This window comes from Panthera pardus, unplaced genomic scaffold, assembly GCF_024362965.1.
Source record: "Panthera pardus isolate Hobbes unplaced genomic scaffold, ASM2436296v1 HiC_scaffold_24, whole genome shotgun sequence".
NCBI classification, from domain to species: Eukaryota; Metazoa; Chordata; class Mammalia; order Carnivora; family Felidae; genus Panthera; species Panthera pardus.
Genome location: NW_026526810.1, coordinates 127,913,489 through 127,936,789, shown reverse-complemented (window position 1 = coordinate 127,936,789; position 23,301 = coordinate 127,913,489). Strand labels below are relative to the sequence as shown.

At 54.9% G+C, this 23,301-nt stretch overlaps 1 protein-coding gene across 3 annotated transcripts in view; it reads left to right on the top strand.

Moving 5' to 3' along the window:
- Window positions 1-23,301, top strand: part of ITPK1 (inositol-tetrakisphosphate 1-kinase) — a 179,088-nt gene that overhangs the window by 20,618 nt on the left and 135,169 nt on the right. For all 3 annotated transcript variants that reach the window (XM_053889728.1, XM_053889727.1, XM_019462099.2), the window contains exon 2: window positions 21,172-21,196. In XM_053889728.1, coding sequence (XP_053745703.1) covers window positions 21,172-21,196 — 25 coding nt within the window. The remainder of the gene's footprint in view (window positions 1-21,171; window positions 21,197-23,301) is intronic.

Below are 23,301 nucleotides of genomic sequence, written 5' to 3'. Positions count from 1 at the left end.
TCCCCCTCTCTCTCATTGCCCCTCCCCTGCTCTCTCTCGCTGTCTTTGTCTCTCCCTCTGTCTGAAAAGTAAATACATGATTAAAAAAAAAAAAAGCTTTGGGCAGTGTTCACTAACAATAGGGCGGTTTTCCAGAGTCCCATGCTCAGGTGCACAGGCTGTGCATATTAGGGTGTTAAATGGCACCTGCAAGAGCAGTGCTCCCACCATCCCTGGGGCTGTGCTCAGCCCTCAGATGGGTGACTGTGCCCTGGAGCAGGCAGTTCTGGGCTGGGCGGACTCCTCTGTCCACACGGGGCAGCCTGGGCTGTCTTCCCTCCAGCTGCCAGCCAGGCTGCCCAGGCCGGCCTCGGAAGGAGGGCCCTTGCTGCTGTCACTGTCCAGCTCTGTGGTTTTGGGCCAGTTCTTGAGCTTCTTTGTGCCTCCCGTTTCTACGTCTGTAGGACAAGCATGCGCCGAACCTTAACGGTTGGTGTGTCAGTTGGAATAACAAGCGTAAGGCCCTGCAGTTCACTCTCTGCCACATTTATTTATTTATAACTTTGAGAAACACCCCGCTGGAGCTCCTCGGTAAATGGTAGGTGGATGGTATTATCACTGCGATGGGGGTGTCACTCAGTGCTGTGGGTCTGTGTTAAGACACGGCGCTAGGTGCTGGGGATGCAGACATTCCCACGCCCTGGGAGCTCAGGTGGGAGGGCGCCTTGAAGACTTGCTCAAGGAACGGCGGAGGTGGGGGGGGGCACTTTCTCTGTCTGGGAAGGTTGAGGAAGGCTTCGTGCAGGCTGTGACCCTCAGCTGGGTCTTTGAGGGTCAGGAGGAGCTCGCTGGGCCGACAAGTGTGGGTGCAAAGTACTTCCAGTGGTGAGCCAGCACAGGTGAAGGTGTGATGCTGTGAGGTCAGGGGCCCTCAAGCAGGGACTCTGGGCATGTCGGGTTGGGGGACAGATGGGGGCTGAGGGAGCCCCTGGGAGCTTGGGCTGAGAACGTCTGGAGAGCAGCAAAATAGAGCGTAGGGGGAGGAGTGTGCCTAGGACCGTGGCAGGTCTCGTCCACTTTGTGAGTGGCAGGCGTGGACTACACCCACACCGAGTAGTTAGGAGCCTGGAGCCCAGAGGTGGCCCCCTGGCTTGGATCCTGGCTGCCCCACCGGGAGGCCACTGCAGGTCTGTAAGCTTCAGCGGGGGATGATGACAGGGCCCACCTCCCTCGGCTGCTTTCGGGGGACCGGAGGTCCGTGCAGAGCACTGAGCACGAGGCAAGCACTTGATGATAAAATGGTGGCTTTTAAACCTGCTCCTGGAGGGTGAGTCTGGCTGACAGCCTCTCGTTGATGCAGCCGCAGGGGTGGTGTGCGGGGGTGGGGGGAGGTCCCCTCTCGGCCTCCTCTGAGCTGTGGGCACAGATGAGTTTCCAGAGCAGACTGACAGAGGTGCGGCCCTGCTTCTTGTTTCCTTTCCTTCTCATTCTGAAGCGGTCCGCAGAGCAGCCACCTTCCTGTGTCTGCCCCAAGCCCCCTGCCCTGGCAGTCTCTCCCCACCACGGGAATGTTCCCGGCTGGGAGCAGGCAGGAGGGGACGCCCACATCGTCAGGCGTGGTCGTCCTGGCATTGAACGGATGGGGAGGCCAGAAGTTGAGTATCTTCCACTGGGGGGACCCCCCCGGCCCCTCCCTCCTGGGGTAGGTGGAGCTGAGGCCGCAGATGCCCCTAAGAGCCTCCAGGAGCCTCGGTGTGAGGGGTGAGCCTGGGGCAAGGCCAGGTGGCACAGGGTCCTGTAAGCCATCATTGTGCGCCTGGCCTTTGTCTCGGAGGCTGTGGGAGCCCTAGCAGGCCAGTCGGCAGGGCGGGCCGAGGCCCCTGTGGGCTCTGCCAGCTCCTCGGAGGACAGACCGGAGATGACGAGACTGGGGCTCTGGGCTGCAGGGTGGGAGGCTGCTGTGGTTGACCAGGCAGCGGGGAGGGGCCGGACTGCTGGCCAGATGTGAGGACTCACTAGGACCTCGCCACTCGGGGTGTGGTCCAGCGTGGGCTCGTGAGAACTGCAGCATCTCCTCGCACCCAGACCCGCTGATCAGGATCCGAATTTTAGCAGAGCCCCCAGGAGGTCATGTGCCTGTTGTACACTCATCTCTAAGGAGCACTGGTTTAGAAAACCTGCTGCCGCTTGGGTGCGGGCCTGGGAGAGGGAAGGAGGGGTGAGGCCGACAGGGGCCCGGTGGGGAAGTGGGCTGTGCAGGTGAGGGGGCCGGCGGTTGGAGACCACGTAGGATTTGGGATGTTCAGTGTACTCAGGTTCCCATCGCAACCCCCCCGCCAGGGGAGTGTGAGGACCACAGGGGTCACTGAGGAGGCCTAAAAGGGTTGGGCTCTGCGAGGCTGCCCACTGTACCCAGTTCTGCCCTCGGGGCTCTGGAACCTGGAGGCCCGTCCCCTGTGAAGCTTCTCTTTAAACCTGGGATGTGTCTACCCCCTGCAGAGTTAGGCGTTTATCTCCTTATTGGGCCAGGAAATGGGCCTTGAGTCCATAAGTGCATGGGTAGTGGGTCATAGGAAAGAACAAAGTCCTGCTTTTATGAGTGGTCATTCCAGGAGGGTGGGGCAGAGGGTGCAGAGTGCGCAGGGGCGAAGGCTGGGGGAGGGTCAACCTGAGGACCAAAGGAAGCACCTTCCAGAAAGGCTGGCCGGGTGTCCGCCAGGCCTTGGTGAAGTATGTTTCTTTGGGGGACGTGGTTAACATGATGGGGGGCGGATCTGGCGAGGCAGGTGCCCCTGGCAAGAGGACTGGGTGACTTTAGTGCCTGGCGCCCGGGAGTATAGCTGAGGCAGGGTGAGCACGCCCTTCCAGCCCGCCTTCTGGATTCCTGGCTCCTTGCCCCTCTGGAGTCCGCTAGTGCTGAGGCCCAGTGGGGCTCAGGCCAGTGAGTGCACGCTGCCTTCCGCTGAGGCTGGTTGTAACGGGATGGAAATTTGGCTGGCCTGGTTGGCATCAGCCGGGACTGTAGCGTGGCCAGCTTGGGCTGGGTCACCCCACAGGCTCTGCCATCAGCCGTACCCTGATTGGGGCTGCCAGAGGCCCAGCTTTGTGCGTGTAGGTGGGGTGGGCACGTTGGGGGGACGCGTGGAAACTCTCTGTGCCTCTTTGCACATCTGACTCGAGGCTCTTCTTCGTTCTCAGTAAGGTGTTTTGGGGTGGTTGACCTTGGGTTATTGTGCTCAAGAGGCTTTCAAAATGTGGAGGTTGGGGAGTTGAGGGAGACTGTGCACATGCACAGGAAGTGTTATTTTTGACAGAATGCGTGTGCATTGAAATAGACAATACAGTCCCATGATTCAAATCAAAAGGTAAGAAAGGACTTACAGTGAAAAGGGTCTTGTCCTAGCTGTGCCCCCTTCACCCCTAGCTGCCCCCTCAGAATCGCTTCTTGTTTTTTTTTATCCTTCCAGGGTATTCTAGTACATGCAAACCACACGGGCATGCATATATCCACGTTTACATAAATGCGTATGTACGTACACACATACATATTTATTTAGTTGAAAGTTCTGGTTTTTTGAACCAACTGCAGGTCTCGGCAGATCCGTGTGCTTGTTCACAGACGAATGTAGCTCGGGGCTCCTCAGCTTGGGCACTGTTTGCATTTTGGGGCTGGATCCTTCCATCTTGTTAGGGCTGTCCTGGGGCGTTGAAGGATATTCAGCAGCATGCCTGGTCTCCATGCTCAGGGTGCCATTCCCTGCCCGCCCCCCTCCCCCCGAGTTGTGACAACCAGAAATGTCTCCAGACATTGCCAGATGTCCCCTGGGGGGCTGTCCCTCTCAGTAAGAACCAGTGCTAGCTGTGCCCCCCCCCCCCCCAATGGTTCCTGTCTGGCTCCCAGCCTGGCTTTGTTGCTACCCAGTCACAGGTCTGGCCTGCTTTGTTTGCCGCTCACTGTTCTCACACACCTGTCGAGGCCCTCATGGCTGTGTGCTCATGGCTACTCAGGGTGGCCGGGGCTCTGGCCTGCAAGAAGGGAGGCCTGGATGGAAAATCACGGCCCTCCCTTGTTGGGGACCCTGAACCTGTCCTGTTAGGCTTCTCCAAACCTCGGTGTTCTCATCTTTCTGTCTTTGGGTGCTGGTGCGGATTGTGGATGCTGGTGTGTGGTCCTCCCCATCCCCCAGTAGTCGGCTGTCATGGGTGCCTGATGACAGTTAGTTGATCTCCTGACTCTCCCATGACCTTAAGTCCCTCTCAGTCTTGGCCTTGGTTCTGTTGTGTGTGAAATGGGGGGACCCAGTGCGGTGCAGGCCCCCGAGTTAGGGGGCACCTTCTGGTGAGAGAGGGGAGTAATGGAGGCCGGCCACCCAGCCGGAGCCTGTGATGTGTCAGAACGCAGACCCCTGAAGAGGGTCGTGTGCTTAAAGCTGGGGAGGGCCAGGCTGCCACCCGCCGTCCGAATGTACACTGAGAAGCTCAGAGGGACACCTTTTCCACCATCCCCTGAGCCTAGCAAGGATGCAGCGTGACACAGGTGTGGAGCTTGGACTCAGGTAGAGCTGTGTTTGCATGCCTGCTCTTCACCCACTATGTCGGTGTCTCCTGTATCCTGAGCCTCAGGTCCACATTTGTAGAGCCAGCCAGTGTTCTTCAAGGGTTCAGTGGGAGGAGGGGGAGGGGGATTGCGGTGGCATCGACAGGGCACGCACTATGTGCCAGGCATCATTCTCTCCTCATGTGATGAGTTCCACGCCATCAACACGCCCATTTACAGATGGGAAAACTGAGGCGCGGAGTGCAGCACTTGGCCGTAGGAGGCATCCAGTAAGTGAAGCTACCCTTGTTATTAACTGGCTGCTCTTGGGATCTGAGTCTGAATATCAAGGACTCTGAAGATCCAGAAAGAGAGAAGAAAGAAGAAAGGTGTGCCTCGTGCCTTCCTGGGGAGGGCCCTGTGCTGGCGGTGGAGGGAGTGAGGCCGGTTCCCAACGTGCTGGGGTTCCTGGGCTGGTGCTTCCCCTGGGCAGCTGGGAGCGCTTCTCCGGGAGCGGGAGCTGTCTGTCTGGCTCCAGCGCCTCTGTTGGCTTCGTTATTTTTTGCCTGCAGGGGCCTGAATGATCTGAGCTGACGATAAAACATTTGTCGGGCTGACGCTGTAATCACACTGCAAGGGACACTTGAAATTATATCCGCATTTGGGAAGCTAATTTTAAAGAGCGTTTGCCTTCATAATTATATGCAATCAACCAGCCAGTGTTATTGGGGGTTCTCTTTTCCCCTCAGCTGAGAGGCCATCTGTTTTTCCTCTTCCTGCTTCTCCTTCCAGCATGCGTAGGCCACCTCCCTGGGGGAGGGACCCCCAGGCCTTGGCTGCCTAGAGGCGCAAATGAAAGCTTTTTGTGGTGACTGATGGGGTGGGGGATGAGGGAGAGGAGAGGTGGGGGGGGATGCCGGGCTTCGGCTGGGCTGCTGGATGGGTGCTGGTGTTGCCATCAAGTTTGAGGCACAGGTTGTTGGCAAAGGTGGTAGAATGTGATGCTTTGGTTTGGATGTTGTGAAAGCCAGGATTCTTGTGGATGTGAATGACAGAACACCCAGTTCAGATGAGTTTAAGCAAAAAGGGAATTTCTTGGCCCAGGTTACCGAATGGCACAGGAACAGCCCCTGAGGGTCCCAAGATGTGCCTCTTGCCTCTGTCTCCCTGCACTGTGATCTTTTCTCAGTTCTTCAGCTGCTCGAAACTCTTTCCTACCTCAGGACCTTTGCACATGATGCTGTTCCTGCTTCTCGCAGGCACCCCCCCCACACACACTATTGGTCTCTTAGCCTTTAGACCTCAGCACAGTCCCACCTTCTCTGTCTCAGCCCCTTGAGTGCTCTTTTCAGAACATGTCACACGTTGTATTTATTTCAGGCGTTTGCTTGTTCACCCTTCCCTTTATGCTCTAAGTTCCTTCAGGATAGGAATCCTTTCTACTGTCTTTACTGTCGTATCCCCGGTAGCGAAACCATGCAGGGCACATAGTAGGTGCTCAGGAAGTATGCATGAAATAACGTGCGTAAATGAATAAAAGAATGCTCTGGACAGAAAGGCAGTTTGTGAGAAAGCAAGTTATCAGGAGGAATTTAGTTTAAGACAACCCTGGCCAAAAAAAAAAAAAGCCCCCTCTGTCTCCCCCTGCTAACTGGGCTCATTCCTCTCTGTCTGGAGTTCTTATCCTGGCAATGACCATCATTCCTGGAGAGCTGTCCAGCAGAGTAGCATCCTGAGTCAGGAAAGTGAGCTGGGATGTTTAGAGGTCCCGCCGTCCTCAAGGATGGGCGTGGGCTGTGGGTCTTACCTTTGGTAAGGAGTCTGGTTCTGGTTGTGCTCTGACTCCCTGGGCTCCTCATGGGCCTTCCCCTTGGGCCGCCCCCTGGGTTCTGTTGCGGGTGAGGGTGGCACGGGGAGTGGGGGTGTTCCAGATGGGGGGCTGCCCGCGTGGGCAGGGAGTCGGAAGTGTGAGGGCGGTGGCCTGTGGGGGAGGGCATGGAGCCAGGTATGCTGGGGACAGAGCTGCCAGCAGGGGTGAGGTTCCCTGGACCAGGAGGGAGGCACCTGTCACAGAGGCCTCGGTGCCAGTGGGGGTTGGGGGAAGCCGCAGCCGATTTGGGGGTGTGGTGAGGTGACGAGTCATGTCTTCAGTGTAGACGTCACAGGCTGGGGGAGTGGGGCTTGCGGAGACAGCAGGCTGGTGGCCTCCGGGGTAGGGAGGCTGCCCTTTGCCCAGACTCAGGCTTCTCCCTTCTGAGGAATCAGGGCCTTCTCTTTTTGGCGTTTTTCACTTCTGCGCAGGGCCCAGGCTCTTGGCTTTAGGTTGCGGCTGTGACACCCTGCGTGGGGCTCTCTGAGGGATTTGTCGAGACGTTTGGGGCCCGTTGCCATGGCTTGCGGCTGCAGAGCCCGGCAGGGTGGGAGCCCGAACGTGAAGGAGGTGGGGGGAGGGGTGTGCCTGTCACCGGGAGCAGGCACTGGGTCCCCCGAGGCCTGACCGGCCTGTGCTTCCGGGCGCCTTTGTGGTCTCCTTGAGTCCAGTGACCTGGCCAGCTGCTCTCTGTCTCGATGGTGGATTCAGAACCTTCCTCAGACATCGGCCCCGCCACCTTCCCTGTGTACCAGGGTCCCCACCCTGATGGCGGGTGTTCAGCCCCTGCAGTCGGGCCAGTCACCGTCTGCCTTCCTTGGGGAGCCGCAACCCTTCCGGCGACAGGGCTGAGCTCTGCTTCCATGGTCCTTCTGCTTGGAGCACGTGGGTTCCAAGTGACACCCTAGTCGGTCAGCCTTGTGGAGAAGGGACGGACAGGTGTCCTGTGGCGCGTCCAGTCCCCACTCCACGGGGTCTCGGCACATCTGAGACCGGTCACAGCCCCTGGAAGTGCCTTCTGGCTCTTCACCCACAGGGCTCCCCCAACCTCCCCAGGGTCAAGCGTGGAGGAGGGGTTTCGGCCCAGGGTTGGGGCAGTTGGTGGCGTGGGGGGTGGGGGGCAGCTGTGTCCGGAACTGTTGTGCCTCCAGAAACCCCAGAAGCCTCACCCCCAAGACCTGGCTGGACCCCTGCCCTCCCAGGCCACGGAGTGAGGATGGTCTTTGCTGACAGACGCAGCTTTAGATTGTGGTTCTGCTGTGACTTACTTGCTTTGAGCTTTTGGACGAGTTTCTTTTTATTTTTTTAAATACGTGTATATTCTTTCCAGCTTTATTGAGGTATAACTGAAAAATAAAACTGTAACGTATTTAAAGCGTACGATGTGGAGGGCGCCTTGGTGGCTCAGTTGGTTACGCGCCCGACTTCAGCTCAGGTCATGATCTCACACTTCATGGTGTTCGAGCCCCGTGTTGGGCTCAGTGCTGACAGCTCAGAGCCTGGAGCCTGCTTCGGATTCTGTGTCTCCCTGTCTGCCTCTGCCCCTCCTCCACTTGTGCTCTGTCTCTCTCCATCTCAAAAGTAAATAAAACATTAAAAAAAAAAAAAGTGTACGATGTGATTTGTCGTATGCATAAATTGCGAGATGATTGTCACAACGGAGTTAATTAACACATCCATTGCCTCACGTATTTGTTTCTGTTGGAGCTGGTGAGGACAGTTAAGTCCCACTCTCGGTAAACTTCAGTAGTCACCATGTCCTATACTGGATCCTCAGATCTTATTCATCTTGGAACGGAAAGCTTGTCCCTTTCACCAGCCTCCCCCCATTTCTTTTCTGGTCTCTGTTCTATGAGCTGAATTTTTTTTTTTTTTTTTTTAGATTTCACATGTAAGTAACACCATGCAGTCTGTGTCTTTCTCTGTCCAGCTTCTTCCATTTAGCATAACATTTGGGTGAGTTTCTTGACCTCTCTGAATTCCCTCACTTGAAGAAAAATAGGACCGTCATACCCCTTAATGGAACCTGTGAAGTGAGTGCCCTTTCTGGCCCCTGTCTCCTCCCTTGTCTCCTCTCCCGGGCTCGGGGAGACCAGGCCTGAATGGGGAGTGAGGGGACTCAGGAATTAACTGCCTTTGCCAATCATTTGTTCGGGTTGTGCCAGGGCTTCGGAACCTCCCCTAAATTTGAGGGCTCCAGGAGCGCCAGATGAAGCCATTGCCTGTTTCTAGAGTTGATTGCGTCTGGGAAGGGGGCGGAGGCCAGGGCCTAGCACCCCTGGGCCTGTCAGTGGGGGACCCAGCAGGCCCCTGTTGGCTTTGGCATGCCTCGTGCTGGGCTCAGGTTCCAAACACCTCTCTTTGGGAGGTGTCTGTCACTGCTCAGAGTCACTTGGCAGGGTCTGAGGGACTTGGCCTTCAGTGAAGCCAGGTGGCCTTGAAGTGAGCGGTGGGTAGGCCTGTCTGGTCTGGGCATCTCTCATGGGCTTTACGGTGGGCCCAGGGGTCAGGAATATTACCCCTCCCCGCAACTTAGGGCCAAGGCTTCCGGGTCTGGGGCCTTAGGTCTCTATCACCCAGGCCCAGGGCGCTTCTCCCCATCAGGGATCCCTGTGTTGGTGTTTGGTTTTGCTCAGTGTCTCTTTATGTGTTTCTTATTTCTTTATTTTATTTTTTTAAAGTTTATGTATTTACTTTGAGACAGATGAGAGAGAGCGAGAGAGCAGGAGCAGGGGAGGGAGGGAAGGGAGAGAGAGAGAGAGAGAGAGAGAGAGAGAGAGAGGGAAAATCCCTAGCAGGCTCTGCACTGACAGTGCAGAGCCTGACATGGGGCTTGAACTCACAAACCTCGAGATCATGACCTGGGCCAAAATCAAGATTTGGATGCTTAACTGAAGTGTCCAGGCACCCTGCCCATTGTCTCTTTAGAATCCTGTGAGCACGTGGGGGCTGAGTTCCCATATCCTCCTTGGTGACTGTTGAAGCTCCTAACGAAACTGGATGAATCCTGATCTGCACCCGGCCTGCCTCTGAACACTGCAAGGGAGTGTCCGAGATTCGTGGGATGGCCGAGAGCTGCAAGAGCCTTGTGTTGGGCTAGACAGAATAAAGTCCCCCCAACAGGTGTCCTCAGAACCTGTGAATATGGTCCCTGACATGCAGAGGAGCTTTGCGGACGTGGCTAAGGTCCAGGATCTTGAGGTCGGAGAGCATCTTGGATCACCTGAGCGGGCCCAGCGTAACCGCACCAGTCCTTGTAAGAGGGAGACAGGAGGGGCGGAAGGAGATGCGACCACGAAGCAGAGGTCAAGGCAGTGTGGCCACAAGCTGAGGGATACAGGTGGCCTCAGAACCCGGGAACGGTAAAGGCGTGATGGCTCTGGAGAGCCTCCAGAAGGAAAGCGCAGCCCTGCTGACCTGTTCCTGACCTCCAGAACCGAAGAGAAGTTTGTGTTGTGCGTGTTCCGACGCACTGCCTTTCTCTTCCCCCCGGCTGGGGGCTGGTCTGTAGGAGGGGCTTGGGTCAAGCAGGGTCAGAGTCAGGCTCTGACTCCCTGTCCTTCATCACAGACCAAAGGATAAGGCTGTGACTTGACCGACTTCTTGGGCCTGGACACCACTGCCATCCTGTAAATAGCTTATTCAAAATAAATTTTGAATAAGGCGCTTCGTGGTTTAAGTTTTCTGAAATCGGGGCGGGGGTAACCTCACCTTTCCTTTGATGGGACTGTAACCCTGGTGCCTATGGCAGAGGGACCCAGGGAACCCCAGTGTCCAGAAGGCCTGGCTTTGCCCCGGCTGTGTCTGGTGCTTGGCACGCCCAGGCAGCCTCCTTCCCCGTCACCCTCAGGGCTCAGCTCCAACAGCAATCTTAAGTAACCTTCCTGTGCCCCCTGCCATCCCCCAGATGTTTGCTGTATTCAGGGGCCTTGTGGCCACCAACATCTCTAGGCGGGGACTGGTGGTTTGGGGTCCCCTCTGTGACTAGGCCAGCCCAGCAAATGTTTGACAGCAGTCATATGGGGAGCTCTGCGCTTCTGTGGTGGGAGGCCGGGCAGCAGGGCAGACACCCCCCCCCCCCCCCCCCCCCCCGCCCCAACCGCAAGGGCTCAAAGAACCCTTCTCATGCTCTTGGAATCCAGCCGTCTGGCCGGAAGGGAGATTTCAAATGCAAGGGAGTGTTAGCAGCAGGGTCTGGGCGGATGGAGATGTGTCATGTAATGTATGCTGGAACGCAGCCTTTGAGAGTGTCACCATCCCAGATGTAGGCCCAGGACACACACTTGTGCAGTTATTTTAAGGGTGTGTGGTGCCTTGAGGATAGGTGCTACAAAAATCAGACATTCCTGGGCGGGCGTCTCTCTCCCCCGGTGGCTCCAAAGCAGGGAAATGTCAGCGCTGGGACTCCTGTTTCTCTTCCTGCTCTAGCTTAAAATGACTTTGCACTCTTGGGAATGAGAATCTGCTGGGGAGAGAACAGGTTGAGTCATTAGCCCCCAGGCAGGCCAACTGACCACTGGGTGGAAGGTGGTAGGTAGGGTTGGTTTTGCTGGAACCAACCCTTCCTGCAGCCCCTGTGGGTCTCCGCTTCTAGAAACACCCTCCCCACCCCCCCCACCCCCCCACCTCCTGCAATTTAGGGCTCCTCCCTAATTAGAAGAAAGAAAAATTATGGCACCTGTAAAGGGGTAGTAAAAGACTCAAAAAGAATTTGTTAGAGAATTTTTATATTAAAAAGTGGGGGGATGCCTGGGGGGGCTCAGTCGGTTGAGTGTCCGACTTCAGCTCAGGTCACGATCTTGCGGTTCCTGAGTTTGAGCCCCGCATTGGGCTCTGTGCTGACAGCTCAGAGCCTGGAGCCTGTTTCAGATTCTGTGTCTCCCTCTCTCTCTGCCCCTCCCCCACTCACACTCTGTCTCTGTCTCTGTCTCTCTCTTGCTGTAAAAAAATAAACATAAAAAAATTAAATACTAAAAAGTGGGAGCGTGGCTGGCTCAGTCAGAAGAGTATGTGACTCTTGATCTTGGGGTTGTGAGTTTGAGCGCCACTTTGGGTGTAAAGATGACATAAATAAATGAACTTAAAAAAAAAAAAAGCCAGAATGTGTTGAGTGCCATTAAGGGGTCTCAACATTTGTTTTCAGATGAAAAGTTGGAGTGATCTGAAATGGTGACACTTTAAAAAAAAATTTTTTTTTAAATTTATTTTGAGAGAGAGAGAAAGCACGAGCACGGGAGAGGCAGAGAGAGAGAGAGAGAGAGAGAGAGGGAGAATCCCAAGCTAGCTCCACACTGTTAGCACAGAGCCCGACGTGGGGCTCCATCCCATGAACTGTGAGATCATGCCCTGAGCCGAAATCAAGAGTCCGATGCTTAACCGACTGAGCCGTCCAGCTGCCCCTGAAATGATGACACTTTGGATGCACTTCCTTGGGGGATATCTAGCCCCCCACCCCCCGCCTCAATTTCCCTATCCTGAAAGTTAGGGGTGGGATTTGTGCTCTCATGTGCCAGTTAGTCCTGGCGGTTCTGCTTTCCTCCAGGAGGAGCTGGGGAGGTGAGTCACTAGCCCTGCCTCTCGCCCACCTCCTGGGTTCCTGAGGGAAAGCTGCTTCCAGGGACCCCTTGGGTTTGTCCTAGGTCTGAAAGAACACGCTGACTCACGCTACGGTGTCTGCACTGAGGAACCTGTGGCCTGCCTGTCTCCTCCAGGTGGGGCACCTAGTATGGGGGCAGGTCTTCAGTTAGGAGGGGTGGTGGCTGTCCAGTCAGGGGAATGGCTCTCCCTTCCCCTACCCCCCAAGGAGAAAAAAAAAAAAAGACATATGGCAGCTTCCAGTTTATCTGGTTCTTTGCTGGGGCTGTCCAAACAATTCAAATGTTTGTACTGGCTTTGAAATCCTGTTCGTATGTTGCCTTTATATTGGGCCATTTCAGTTTCTGGCATTGTAATAAGAGGGAAATCCAAGTTACGAGACCATCAGCAAGTGAACCAGACTGCCGCAGAAGCAGATGGGCAGGGATGGCTCAGGGTCAGAGCCTTGGCACCGGGAGGCTGGGACATCCATTCAGGAAGAGCTTGCAGGGCTCCTGCCAGGTTGAGGGTCCACGGTGGGGAGGGTGCCGAAATAAATAACACAGTCCCTGCCCTTGGGGGTGGAGGCTCCTGGTCCGAAACGGAGCACAGAGCAGTTCTAAGTATCAGATGGCTGTATGGCTAAAGAGCCGTCATTTCTGCCCCGGGGAAGGGGCAAGGGAACAGCCTTCAGCAGGAGTGATGTTTGAGCTGTTTTTGATGGCTGAGCAAGAGTTTGCCAGGGGAGGAAGGGCATGGCAGGCAGAGAGAACAGTTTGTGCAAAGGCACAGAGTTTTGTCAGGCTCAGGCGGGTTTAGAAAATGGGGTCCCTCCTGGGAGGGTTTCATGAGAAGGACTCGTGCTGCTTTCCCCCCAGTGCCTTTATGCTGCACCTCCAAATGCTACGTGTCAGGTGTTGTGCTCAGAATTTGGCGTGTAGACAGAGGCCACAAGCCCTGTTTCTTCAAGGGGCGTTTATTGGTCAGGATAGGCTGCGAAAACAACCCCAAGAAGTTTGCGACAATAGATTTATTTATAGCTCGTTCATAGTCCGGTGGCTCCTTGCTGGTCTCCACACCCCGGCATTTCTCAGCCTTGGCACCGTGGACAGTTTAGGCTGGAGGGTCTTTGTCCTAGGGGGCTGTGCATTGTAGGGCCTCTACCCTCTGGATGGCAGTAGGCCTTCCCCTCATGTGACCATCAGAAATGTCTCCAGGTGTTGCTAAGCGTCTCCTGGAAGTAAAATTGCCCCAGTGGAGAACAGCCGCTAGCTGAAGGTCCTCTTAACAGTTTCCTTCTGGTTCCCAGCCTGGCTTTGTTGCCACTCGGTCAGGTTTTCTTTTCAGGAGTGGGTCTGGGCCAGCTTTGGGGGCCGTCTGCGTCCTCGTGCTCCCACGAGGATGTCCTGGAGGACTGGCTGGGGAGTTGGACCCTGGCAGTTGAAAGTGTCTGCTTGGAAATGACATGGGTCACTTCTGTGCGCATTTCATTGGCCAAAGCGAGCCGCGTGGCCATGCCTAATTTGGTGGGGGGCGTGGGGCCAAGGGAGCGCCCAGCAGAACCGCCAGCAGTGGTGGCCACCATTCACGTCCACCGCAGTGCCCTTAGCCTAGTAGGAGTCAGCGACACGGAGCCAGGCAACCTCTAAGGTCTGCGCTCAGTGCTGGGGTTCCGGGGACTCTGAGGAGTTTGGGAGCCAAGGAAGGAAGGTTCCTAAGGAACTGACCTCGAGTGGGGTTAGCTGGGTGACCTTGGGGCTGCACTTGAGGCAGTGGGAGGCATGTCCCTCTGCGCACACTGGTGAGGGAAGAGGCCCCGCTGCCTATTCAGGGAACCCCAAGTCCTCCGGAGGCACTCCGGGGCCTACCCTCTGGGGGGAGGAAGGAGGCAGGAAGCGGGGAGGTTGCCTGCCTGCCTCGTGGGTGTTAAAGGGCGTTATTATTCGGGGCTCCTAAAATCTGGCAGTTACCAAACTGTGCTACAAATGGCTTGGATGAGCGTGTGCCTGGCTTTCCACTTGAATAATTACACACTTCCCGTCTCTAAGTGGTTTTCAGCTCTGGGTGCAGGTGCAGCGTCTTTCTCCTCCCCTGTCGGTGGGAGGGAGCCTGCGTTTCCGGGTTGATTCCCTCTGCTATGAAATTGCTCCAAGGAGGCCTGGCCTCCCTCTGCAGCTGGGTTATCCTGTAGGGCCCCTTTCAATAGCAGCTTGCCCCCTGTGGCCGGTCCTCAGCTGTGTCTGGGTAGGAGGCAAGTGACTGTGCCCTGGCAGATTGCAAGAAACCAGTTCTTTTTTTTTTTTTTTTAATGTTTATTTTTGAGAGAGAGAGAGAGAACAAACGGGGAGGGACAGAGAGAGAGGGACAGAAGATCCGAAACAGGCTCCATGCTGACAGCAGAGAACCATGAGATCATGACCTGAGCTGAAGTTGGACCCTCAACAGACTGAGCCACCCAGGTGCCCCGAAAGCAGTTCTTGATGAGCCCAAGCGTCCCCTTTTTTGACAGACTGAATTATTTGATTGCCACTCTGCTCTCTCTGAGTGCCTGCAGTTCTCGCTGTCACCACCAGGCTTTTCTCTCCTTATTAGTCAGAGGGCACCTCTGTGTCTCAGCATCACCCTCTCTCTCTCCCTTGCTGATTCACCATCTCATGTGCTTTACACACATGTCTGCAGTCGTCAGGTCTTACACCTGCCCTAGGAGGTTCTGTTGGGCCAGAAGGATCACACCCATTTACCAGATAGGAAAGCTGAGACCCAGGTCCGTGTCTGCTGCTGGTTTCTACAGGGCCCTGCTCTGCAGTGAGGCAGGCCTCCCGCTTGATGGGAGTCGTCGTCCCAAGATATCCTGTGTTACCCTTCTTAGTGCCATATGCAGTGGCCAAGGCCCAGGCCTTATGTGGCCTCCTTGTGGTATGGGTTTGTGGACACTTCTCCGTCTAGGTGTTCTGCCTCCCTGGCTTCTGGGACCTTCTATTTCTCCTGCTTTTGACCCTCTTCATTGGGCCCCTTTGTTGTCTCCTTTCCTCCCACGCTGGGTCATCCGGGTAGTTTTGTCACCTTCAGGAAGTGGTAGCTGTTGTCACTTACTGAGCACCTGCTGTAGTAAGCAAGACAGTGACCAGTGACAGAGACTCAGGGTAAACTGGCTTAAGCAGATAATCTGCAAGTGCAAGTCTGGAGAGGACAGGCTCCAGGCCGGCTGGATCGGGTCTGGAGCTCCAGCAAGAGGGTTACGGCTTTTCCTTCTGGTGCGGGCTCCTCCTTGTGAGTCTGGCCACAGAGAGGTGGTGGCGTGCCAATGCTCCTGGCCGTGTTCTTTGTGCTGTGGACAGTCCCCCAGGACCTGTCCTGGCAGGGACCAGGACTGGCCTGGCTCAGGTCCTGTTCCTGTCCTTCATCTTACCGAGGTGCCAGGCCACGTGCCACCCCTGGAGAGGGTGCGGCCCTCCCCTGCGTGGTTTGCTGGCTTATCAGAATCACGTGAGATCAAGGAGGGATAGTTCTGGAAGGCTGGAGGGTAGTACAGAGCAAAGTAACAGAAGCCCACATTCCTAGTGTGGGCCCCAATAGCCCTGTGAGGTGAGTTGCAGGATTCTTCTCACCTGACAAATGGGGAAACGGAGGCACAGGTACAGTTAGGTCTGGTTCCATGGTCTCCTCTTAGGGACGCACCCCGCCTCTTACCTTTCACCTGCCTCCCTGATTGCATTTTCTGAGCCCTGAGCTGTCACTCAGCTCAGTTCTGGGTTTCTGATCACCTGCTGGCATGACCATGGTCGGGAAGATGGAAGAGTTGACTGTCATCATGCAGCGTGCTCTCCGTCCTCTGCTGGCGCTGGCACGTGACCTTGGCCTGCTGTGCCCAGACTGAGTGTCACAGCTATTGTAGTTCTTGCATGTCCTTTAGTCCTGTCCCCGAGACCTGGAAGGGCTGCACCTGAAGGAACACCTCCCGGCCTCCCCTCCCCCAGTCTGGTCCTGCTACTCCTCAAGCACAAGCTGCTGCTGCTTCTCACACCTGGCTGCCCCCTGAGCAACAGCTGGGGCTCGAACAAGCCCCGAATCCCTCCCTGGCCTTAGACCTTAGACCTCCGGAATCAGAGTCTGCAGGACTAGACCTTGAATGGGTATTTTTGACAAACCCCAGTGGTGATTCTTAGTCATCCACCCTGGTATTTGGGACCCACTGGCCCACAGGGTAAAGGCCAGGCTGCGCTGTGATATTCTGGGCCTCTGGGCCTTGCTCGCATCTTCTGTCCACTTCTCATTGCCCCTGCCCACTCCTCGTAGTGGATCTTATGCTCCCACACTCCCTTTTGGGAAGGGGGGCACTCCTCATGTTATTCCTCTTTAATCTCTCCTCCCTAGTGTTGGTCTGTAGTTTCCCTTCAGTTGTCTTCCAAATGGCCAATGCCGCCTCCTCCCGGAAGTTTTCCCTGATTGCTCTCCCTCCTGTCCTGAAAGGCTAGTTTGTTTTGTAAGTGAGCATTTAAAATTCCTCAAGGCTGTGCTCTCCTTAGGCTTCTGGTGAGGAAGGGTCTTTTTACGATATAGATCCTCCCTTCACAGCTATCCAGTTTTTGGAAAAACATTTGGAAAAAGTTTATGAGTTGTGGGGGTAGATCTTTGTCCAAAACTTATCAATGTAATAGGTACTGAGAAAGTGATAGTTTTAGAGCCTGTAGAAGTTTTCTCCAGGTGCAGGCTTTTTAATAAACTCCTTTGATTATTTAACTTTAACTTTTAGTGTTACTTTTTCTATCATTTTGGGAGTAATATCTATCCTTATTGTAGGAAACTAGAAAATACACGGAAATGTATGGGGCGCCTGGGTGGCTCAGTCGGTTGGGCGTCCGACTTCAGCTCAGGTCACGATCTCGCGTCCATGGGTTCGAGCCCCGCGTCGGGCTCTGGGCTGATGGCTCAGAGCCTGGAGCCTGCTTCCGATTCTGTGTCTCCCTCTCTCTCTGACCCTCCCCCGTTCATGCTCTGTCTCTCTCTGTCTCAAAAATAAATAAACATTACAAAAAAAATTAAAAAAAAAAAAAAAAAAGAAAATACACGGAAATGTAAAGGAAAAAAAGCCACCCGTCACTTTTCTACTGTGTCCACAGTTTACAGGCTTTGTGCTCCCTCCTGGTCTGTTTTTCAGATACTCGAATATTGAAATGCCCTTAGAATCCAGACTGAATGCTCCTTCTAGGGCAGTCTGGTGATTCCAGAATGGGCATTGTTTCAGCTCCTCTTTGAGCACAACTTGGAAGCTTTTCTAGATGAATCCTGAACTCCTGCTTCACTTTACTGATTGATTGATTGACTCATGCTTTATCAGGCATTTACCTTATGCCAAGTACTGAGAATGCTGGCAGCTGGAGCTTTACCTTTATTCATTCATTCATTCATTCATTCATTTATTCATTTATCTATCTACCTACCTATTTATTTAAAATATTTATTTTGAGGGAGAGAGAAAATGAGTGAGTGGGGGAGGCCAGAGAGAGAGGAAGAGAGAATCCTAAGCCCGACGTGAGGCTTGAACTCATGAACCATGAGATCGTGATCTGAGCCCAAATCAAGAGTCAGATGCTTAACCGACTGAGCCACCCAGGCGCCACTGGAGTTTTACCTATTATTTACAAGACAATTCAAAAAACACACTCCTAGTTTTTGAGAATATGTTGTTGGATGCACGTGGCACAGAGCTCAAGCATGAGAGAGCACAGTGAAAAAGAAGTCTTCTCACCCCACCCCCCGGCTGCCCTTGCCCTTGACCAGAGGCCATCCCACTACTGTTTGCTTGTGGTACTTTCAGATTCATTCTGTATATATGCAAGCCCTCCTTCTTGTGCTGGATGCTGTTCTGAACGCAGGTAATTGCACACCGCACACGGGGTTTTGCACCTTGTATTTTCACATAGCAGTGTCTTAGCGAGAAAGCCTTGAGGGTGCATGGAGGACTTCTGCATTCTTTTTACTCACTGCCTAGTATTTCTCTGACCACGTGTGGTTTGTTAAAGGTCTCTTAGGGTGTGTAAGTTGCTACTGGTCTTCTGCTGTCACAGCGTGGCAATTAACAGCCACAGCCTGGAACACTGCACATTTGAGGATGTCTGTGGGGTGCGATGAGGGACTGGAGTTTTCAGGGGGAGCAGTTAATCACTTGACAACGAGTTCTCTGGTTTATCTTCCCCTCCGTCTTCCCCTTGGGCGTCCTGAACCAAATTCTGAACGTTTGGGATTTCAGGAGCCTGCTGTTTGGAAAATGAGGGTTGTTGGTCGTTTTTGGGTTGGGTTTACGTTCTCCTTTCCCAAGTGGGCCACAGTGGTGTGCGTAGGGTCCTGCCACCATGGGCCATGTGGTTTTCTGCCGGCCTCCTCGCCTCCCCTCTTACACCGAGGCTCTGTAGCATGGAGACCAGGCTGGTCCATCTCAGTGTCTCCTGTGCCGGCTCTGCTGGGCCTGTCAGTTGCCACCCAGGTGTGGGCGAGCCTGGCTGCAGAGCCACTGCGCGCACTTCCCGAGATCACCCAGCCTCCGCTTGCTCATCCGAGTAATGGGTCATCACTGCCCCTCCCTGGTTGGGCTGCGGAAGCCGTCAGTGAGCAGAGAGCATCCGTCACACCATAGCTGCCCTCGCCTTGAGGGTGTCTCACGTACTTGTGTGGCCTGATGTGGGCTGAAAGGGGAGCCGCGCCCCCTCCTTTCTGCCAGAGTCACAATTTATCCTGTTCTTGGAGCTCTGAGGCGCAGAGGAACGGGTCTGGCCCCTGACAGCTCAGCCACACTTAAGATTTTCAGCCTGCCTGTTCTCAGGATTACTGTTTTGTTTTATGTTATGGGTCTCTTGTGTTTTCAGAGTTAGCTCAAAGTTAGCATCCTGTTTGTTTTTTAGGACCGGGGGAGGGAGAGCTGACTGGGATGAGGTCAGATGTAGACGGATTGGAAGTGAGCCGCAGTTGGCTTCATAAGGAGATGAGAGCCACACGCCGGGATAATCGGGATGCCGTGAGGATTAACGAAGAGGGAAAACCCAGGTCTGGGCTGCAGCCCAGCGGAAGCCCTTTTCTACCTGGTGCGGGTCACGTCCACTTGCGCCCTCTGTCTCCTTCAGTGCTGTCCATTTTTCCTGAGGTGTGGCTCCAAGTCCTTTGGGACTGGCTGAGGGGGGCTGCTCCCTTAGCTGTTTGAAATTTCTGTCCTGGGGCAGGGACAAAGTGCGGAGTCACACTGAACCTTACCTGGCTGGTCACAGTCCTGAGCCAAGTGCCCTAGGACCGGTTCCTATCACCCATGCTCACGTGGGGCGGGACAATCTGGGAATGAGGCCAATGCACTGAGGTGTCCACAGGGCTCAGAGATGATGTGGGTTGTGAGCTGGTGCAGATTTCTCAGGGCGCCGTCTGCCCCCCTGCTGTGGGTGCTGGTGGCCCAGGGCCGTGCTCTTGTGCCCAGTCTCCCCTCCATGAAGTCATGGCAGTACATCGGTATTGGCTGTCATTCCTTCTGGAACTCTAGAGAAGCTGAGTGATGGTGGAGACCCCGGGGAGCATCAACCACTGTAGTTTTCCCACTGGGTTCCTTGGGACCCGAGGTTGTGTTGAGGTTGTTGGGGGTTAAGGGGAGGGCCGGTTTGGCGTATCCTGCAGTGCGAGCCGGTCTGCCCTCTTGGACTGACCTCGTGGCTTCCTTCGGAGGTTCCACTTGGTGCCCGGCTCTCAGAAGGTAACGTAAGATTGGTAGCTGTCACTTCAGCTGTGTTGTGTGAGGGAATGGTGTCAGTGCCCACTCACTGGTGCCCAGAGACTTCCCGGGGGCTTTGTGCCCACCTCCTCCCCTAGACCGTGAGCCCCTCCAGGGCCCGAGCGATGGCTGTCGCATTTATTGTGCCCCTGAGTGCTGGGCCAGTCTGGGCATGGGAACCCGAGCGAGGTGTTTATGTACTTACGTTTAGGGAGTGTCTGTATGCCGGGCGGGCCCCATAAGTAGGCACAGGGTACACACAGCCATTGAATCTGCCATAGTCCCTGCTCTAATTTCTGACCTTTCCTGGTCACGGGTCCTTTGAGCGTCCGTGGGCGGCCTAGCCTTTCTTCTCAGGAAAACACTTGTGGGCATGGCCATTGGCAAGCCATCTGCATTCCATGCATCCTGTGCCTTCCCTAGCATCCTGCCCCAGGTGACAGCCCATTGGGGCTCTGGAACGAAGGGCTGGGATATAGTGGTAGCCCCAAGTTCTCGGAAATATTCTGGCTCTGCGTGGGTCAGTGGGGCGAGGGTGTCGTGGGTCAGGGAAGGCTTCCTGGGAGAACTTCTGTCTGAGCCACATCCTGAAAGCTCGGCTGGAAAGTGTGGACCAAGACTTGGAGAAGGGGCATGGCCCTGTGCCCAAAGGCTTTCAGTGAGGAATGTAGGGCAGGGGAGGTAAAGGTGGGTGTGTGGCAGGGGGCCTTTGTGCACTGCTCAGAGCCCCTGATCCTGTCTGTAATGGGGTGGGGTCATTAGGGCATGTGTGTAGGTGAATATTGGCCATGGGATTGTGGGTGAGAGATGGAAGAGGCAGGGCCCGGGCTTGCAGGAATATTGGCGAGGCCTGTGATGATGGTTGAGTCAGGGTGGAAGGATGCATAGGGGGTCAGTGGGGGCTAAAGATGGCCAGGATTGCACTGAACTGAGCAGGGCTGAAGGGTTTGGGGAACTCCTGCAGTGTGGGAGAGCAGATGGGCTGAGGCAGACCTGGGAGGCCAGGCCGAGGTAGTAGACCTGATATGGGAAGAAATGGGGAGCCATGGGAGGTGGTTGAGTCCAGGAGGGAAGGTCAGGCCATTGGGGGTAAATAAGGTGGAGGGAAGGGTACAGGGGTGATCCAGGCTGGAGCTGTGCCCATGAAGGGCTGGCCCTGAGATTGGAGAGCGGGATGCCTATGAGGAAAACCAGCAAACTTGGGGTCCTTGTAGAACTACAGCCAAGTCCCTCTCAGGAAACAACTCTCTCTCTCTCTCTCTCTCTCTCTCTCTGCCTGAAGGTGGCCTTGAGGACTGGCTAGGAGTTTGCAGACTTTCCCTTTGCAAATGAGGCTGTTCTGGGGATCCTGTTTGAGAGGTGCAGCTGCAGGCTGTCCTGCCATCAGCTGGCTGTAGTGAATGTTCTGGAAGGATGCTTCCTGGCTGCCTGAGTAACCTTTGTTTTCTTTGTTTCTCTCCACAGGAAGCGGGGGATAGAAGTCGTGCAGGTGAGTACAGACCATATCTTCACTGTTGTTCGTGTGGGTGGGCCTTTTAGGGCCCCCTTTCCCCTTCTCCCTCAAGAATCTGGGTGCTTTTTTAAAAAAATTTTTTTTTTTTACATTTATTTATTTTTGATAGACAGATACAGAGCACAAGTGGGGGAGGTGCAGAGAGAGAAGGAGACACAGAATCCGAAGCCGGCTCCAGGCTCTGAGTTGTCAGCACAGAGCCCGACGCAGGGCTCGAACTCACAAACCGTGAAATCATGACCTGAGCCGAAGTCGGATGCTTAACCGACTGAGCTGCCCGGGCGCCCCAAGAGTCTGGGTGCTTAGCTTCTTCACTTGCATGTCATTTTTAACTTCTCCCCCTGTGGAATCTCTGTGGTTTCTGCCCTGGCAGAACGTGGGTCATGCTTGGTGGTCTCTGGGTCTTGTGGAGTTGCAGTGGGGTCATCGGTGGAAGGAGCTGGCTTGGGGGAGAAGTGGGGCTCTGGGTGGGAGTGGGGGTACAGGGTGCGGGAGCTTAGCCACCCCGCCAGACATCCGTGGTCCTGGTGCCCCCACGGTTGGTCCATGCCTGCCCTCCGTCTTTGCTGAGGGAGCACGAGTCCCCCTGGGCCCCTGCCTTGGCTGTTCAGCCCTCTGAGGGTGAGTCTTCTCCTATCTTGGACCATTCTGGTGAGTGGTATCATCTCCAAGAGTACTCTTTCCCCTCTCCTTTCCCCCCTCCCCCTCCCCCTCCCCAGGTCAGGTGCATCCCCATCCTGCTATCAGTTGGTGACACCCAATCTTCTCTGTGGGCCACTGGCTCCTGGAAGGTGGACCGAGTCAGTATGGGGGGCTCCTGACCCTTGGGCTGCCTCACTCTGGGGCAGACTTAAGTCAGGTGCTCATTGGCTGGAGAAGGAGGGATGGATGGAGAGAGAATCCCTCCCAGGGCCTGGGGCGGGCTCTGTGGCCCCAAAATAGATGTACCTGCTCTGACAGTGGCCATTGGGGGTGGTTGGTGGGGTGGGGCTGGGTGGCTGTGTCTGGAAGCCTTGGTCTCCCTCTGGTCTCCCTCCCTGTAGCAGGTTGAACTTGTCACCTGGAGGCTGAGGTTGGTTTTGGGGGAGGAGCCCCTCATCAACGGTAGAGTTTTCAACCAGGCTCATTTTCTGCAAAGTTGTGTGATCTGCACTGAGTTTTTCTGTGGACCTTAATTTCTTACACATTAAAAGAGGGAAGTCGGAATTCAGGAATGGCTGAGAAGTATGCTTTCGGGGCCGCTTCTGATTGATTGGTAGTGGCTGCCTGGAGGAATCTAAATCTGTGAGTGGCTGAGGGCAGGGGTTGATTGATAATGCCTGTCGGGGGTCCAGCAGTGGGCAGAGGAAGTGCAGTTGTACCTTGGTCATTCTGGGGCCAGGTGTCTCACATCGGTCCTGCTCCAGGATGCTTTGGCTTATTTTGGTCTCTTAGTCCTTACCTACGGTTACCTTGGATGTCACCAGATCCTTTGCAGATGCTGCTGTACCCACCATCAAGTCCTGGCCTTAAAGTTGGAGCTGTAGCTGGAGGTTGCTAAGAGAAGGTCCAGGTGCTTCCCTGAGGTTAACTATAGCGCTTGTCCAGGTTCACGAAGAAATTTCTGCGGGGGAGCGATATTTAGAGGAAGTGAATTCACGTGCTCACCAATAAACACGTTACTTAAAAGGGGGAAAAATGTGCCCTTCCCCCAATACCTGATTCCTGTCCTGGAAAATCTTAGACTAACACAGTAGGGTGCCACTACCCCTACCAAAAGAGGGAGGGGGGGAGGGGAGAAGAGGGGAGAGGGACTTGGAATTTCAGGATGTGAGGAATAACCTGGGGGTTCAGTGTGTTTGCTTTTACATGGCTTCCTGGGAAGGTTTAGATGAAAACCTCTAGTTATTTATTTATTCAATTTTTTTTAAAGTTTTTTTTTTTTTTTTTAATTTGAGAGAGAGAGAGAGTGCATGTGTGAGTGTGAGTGGGGGAGGGGCAGAGAGAGGGTGAGAGAGAGAGAGAGAGAGAGACAGACACAGAGAGAGAGAGAGAGCATCCTAAGCAGGCTCCATGCTGTCAGCACAGAGCCCAACGCAGGG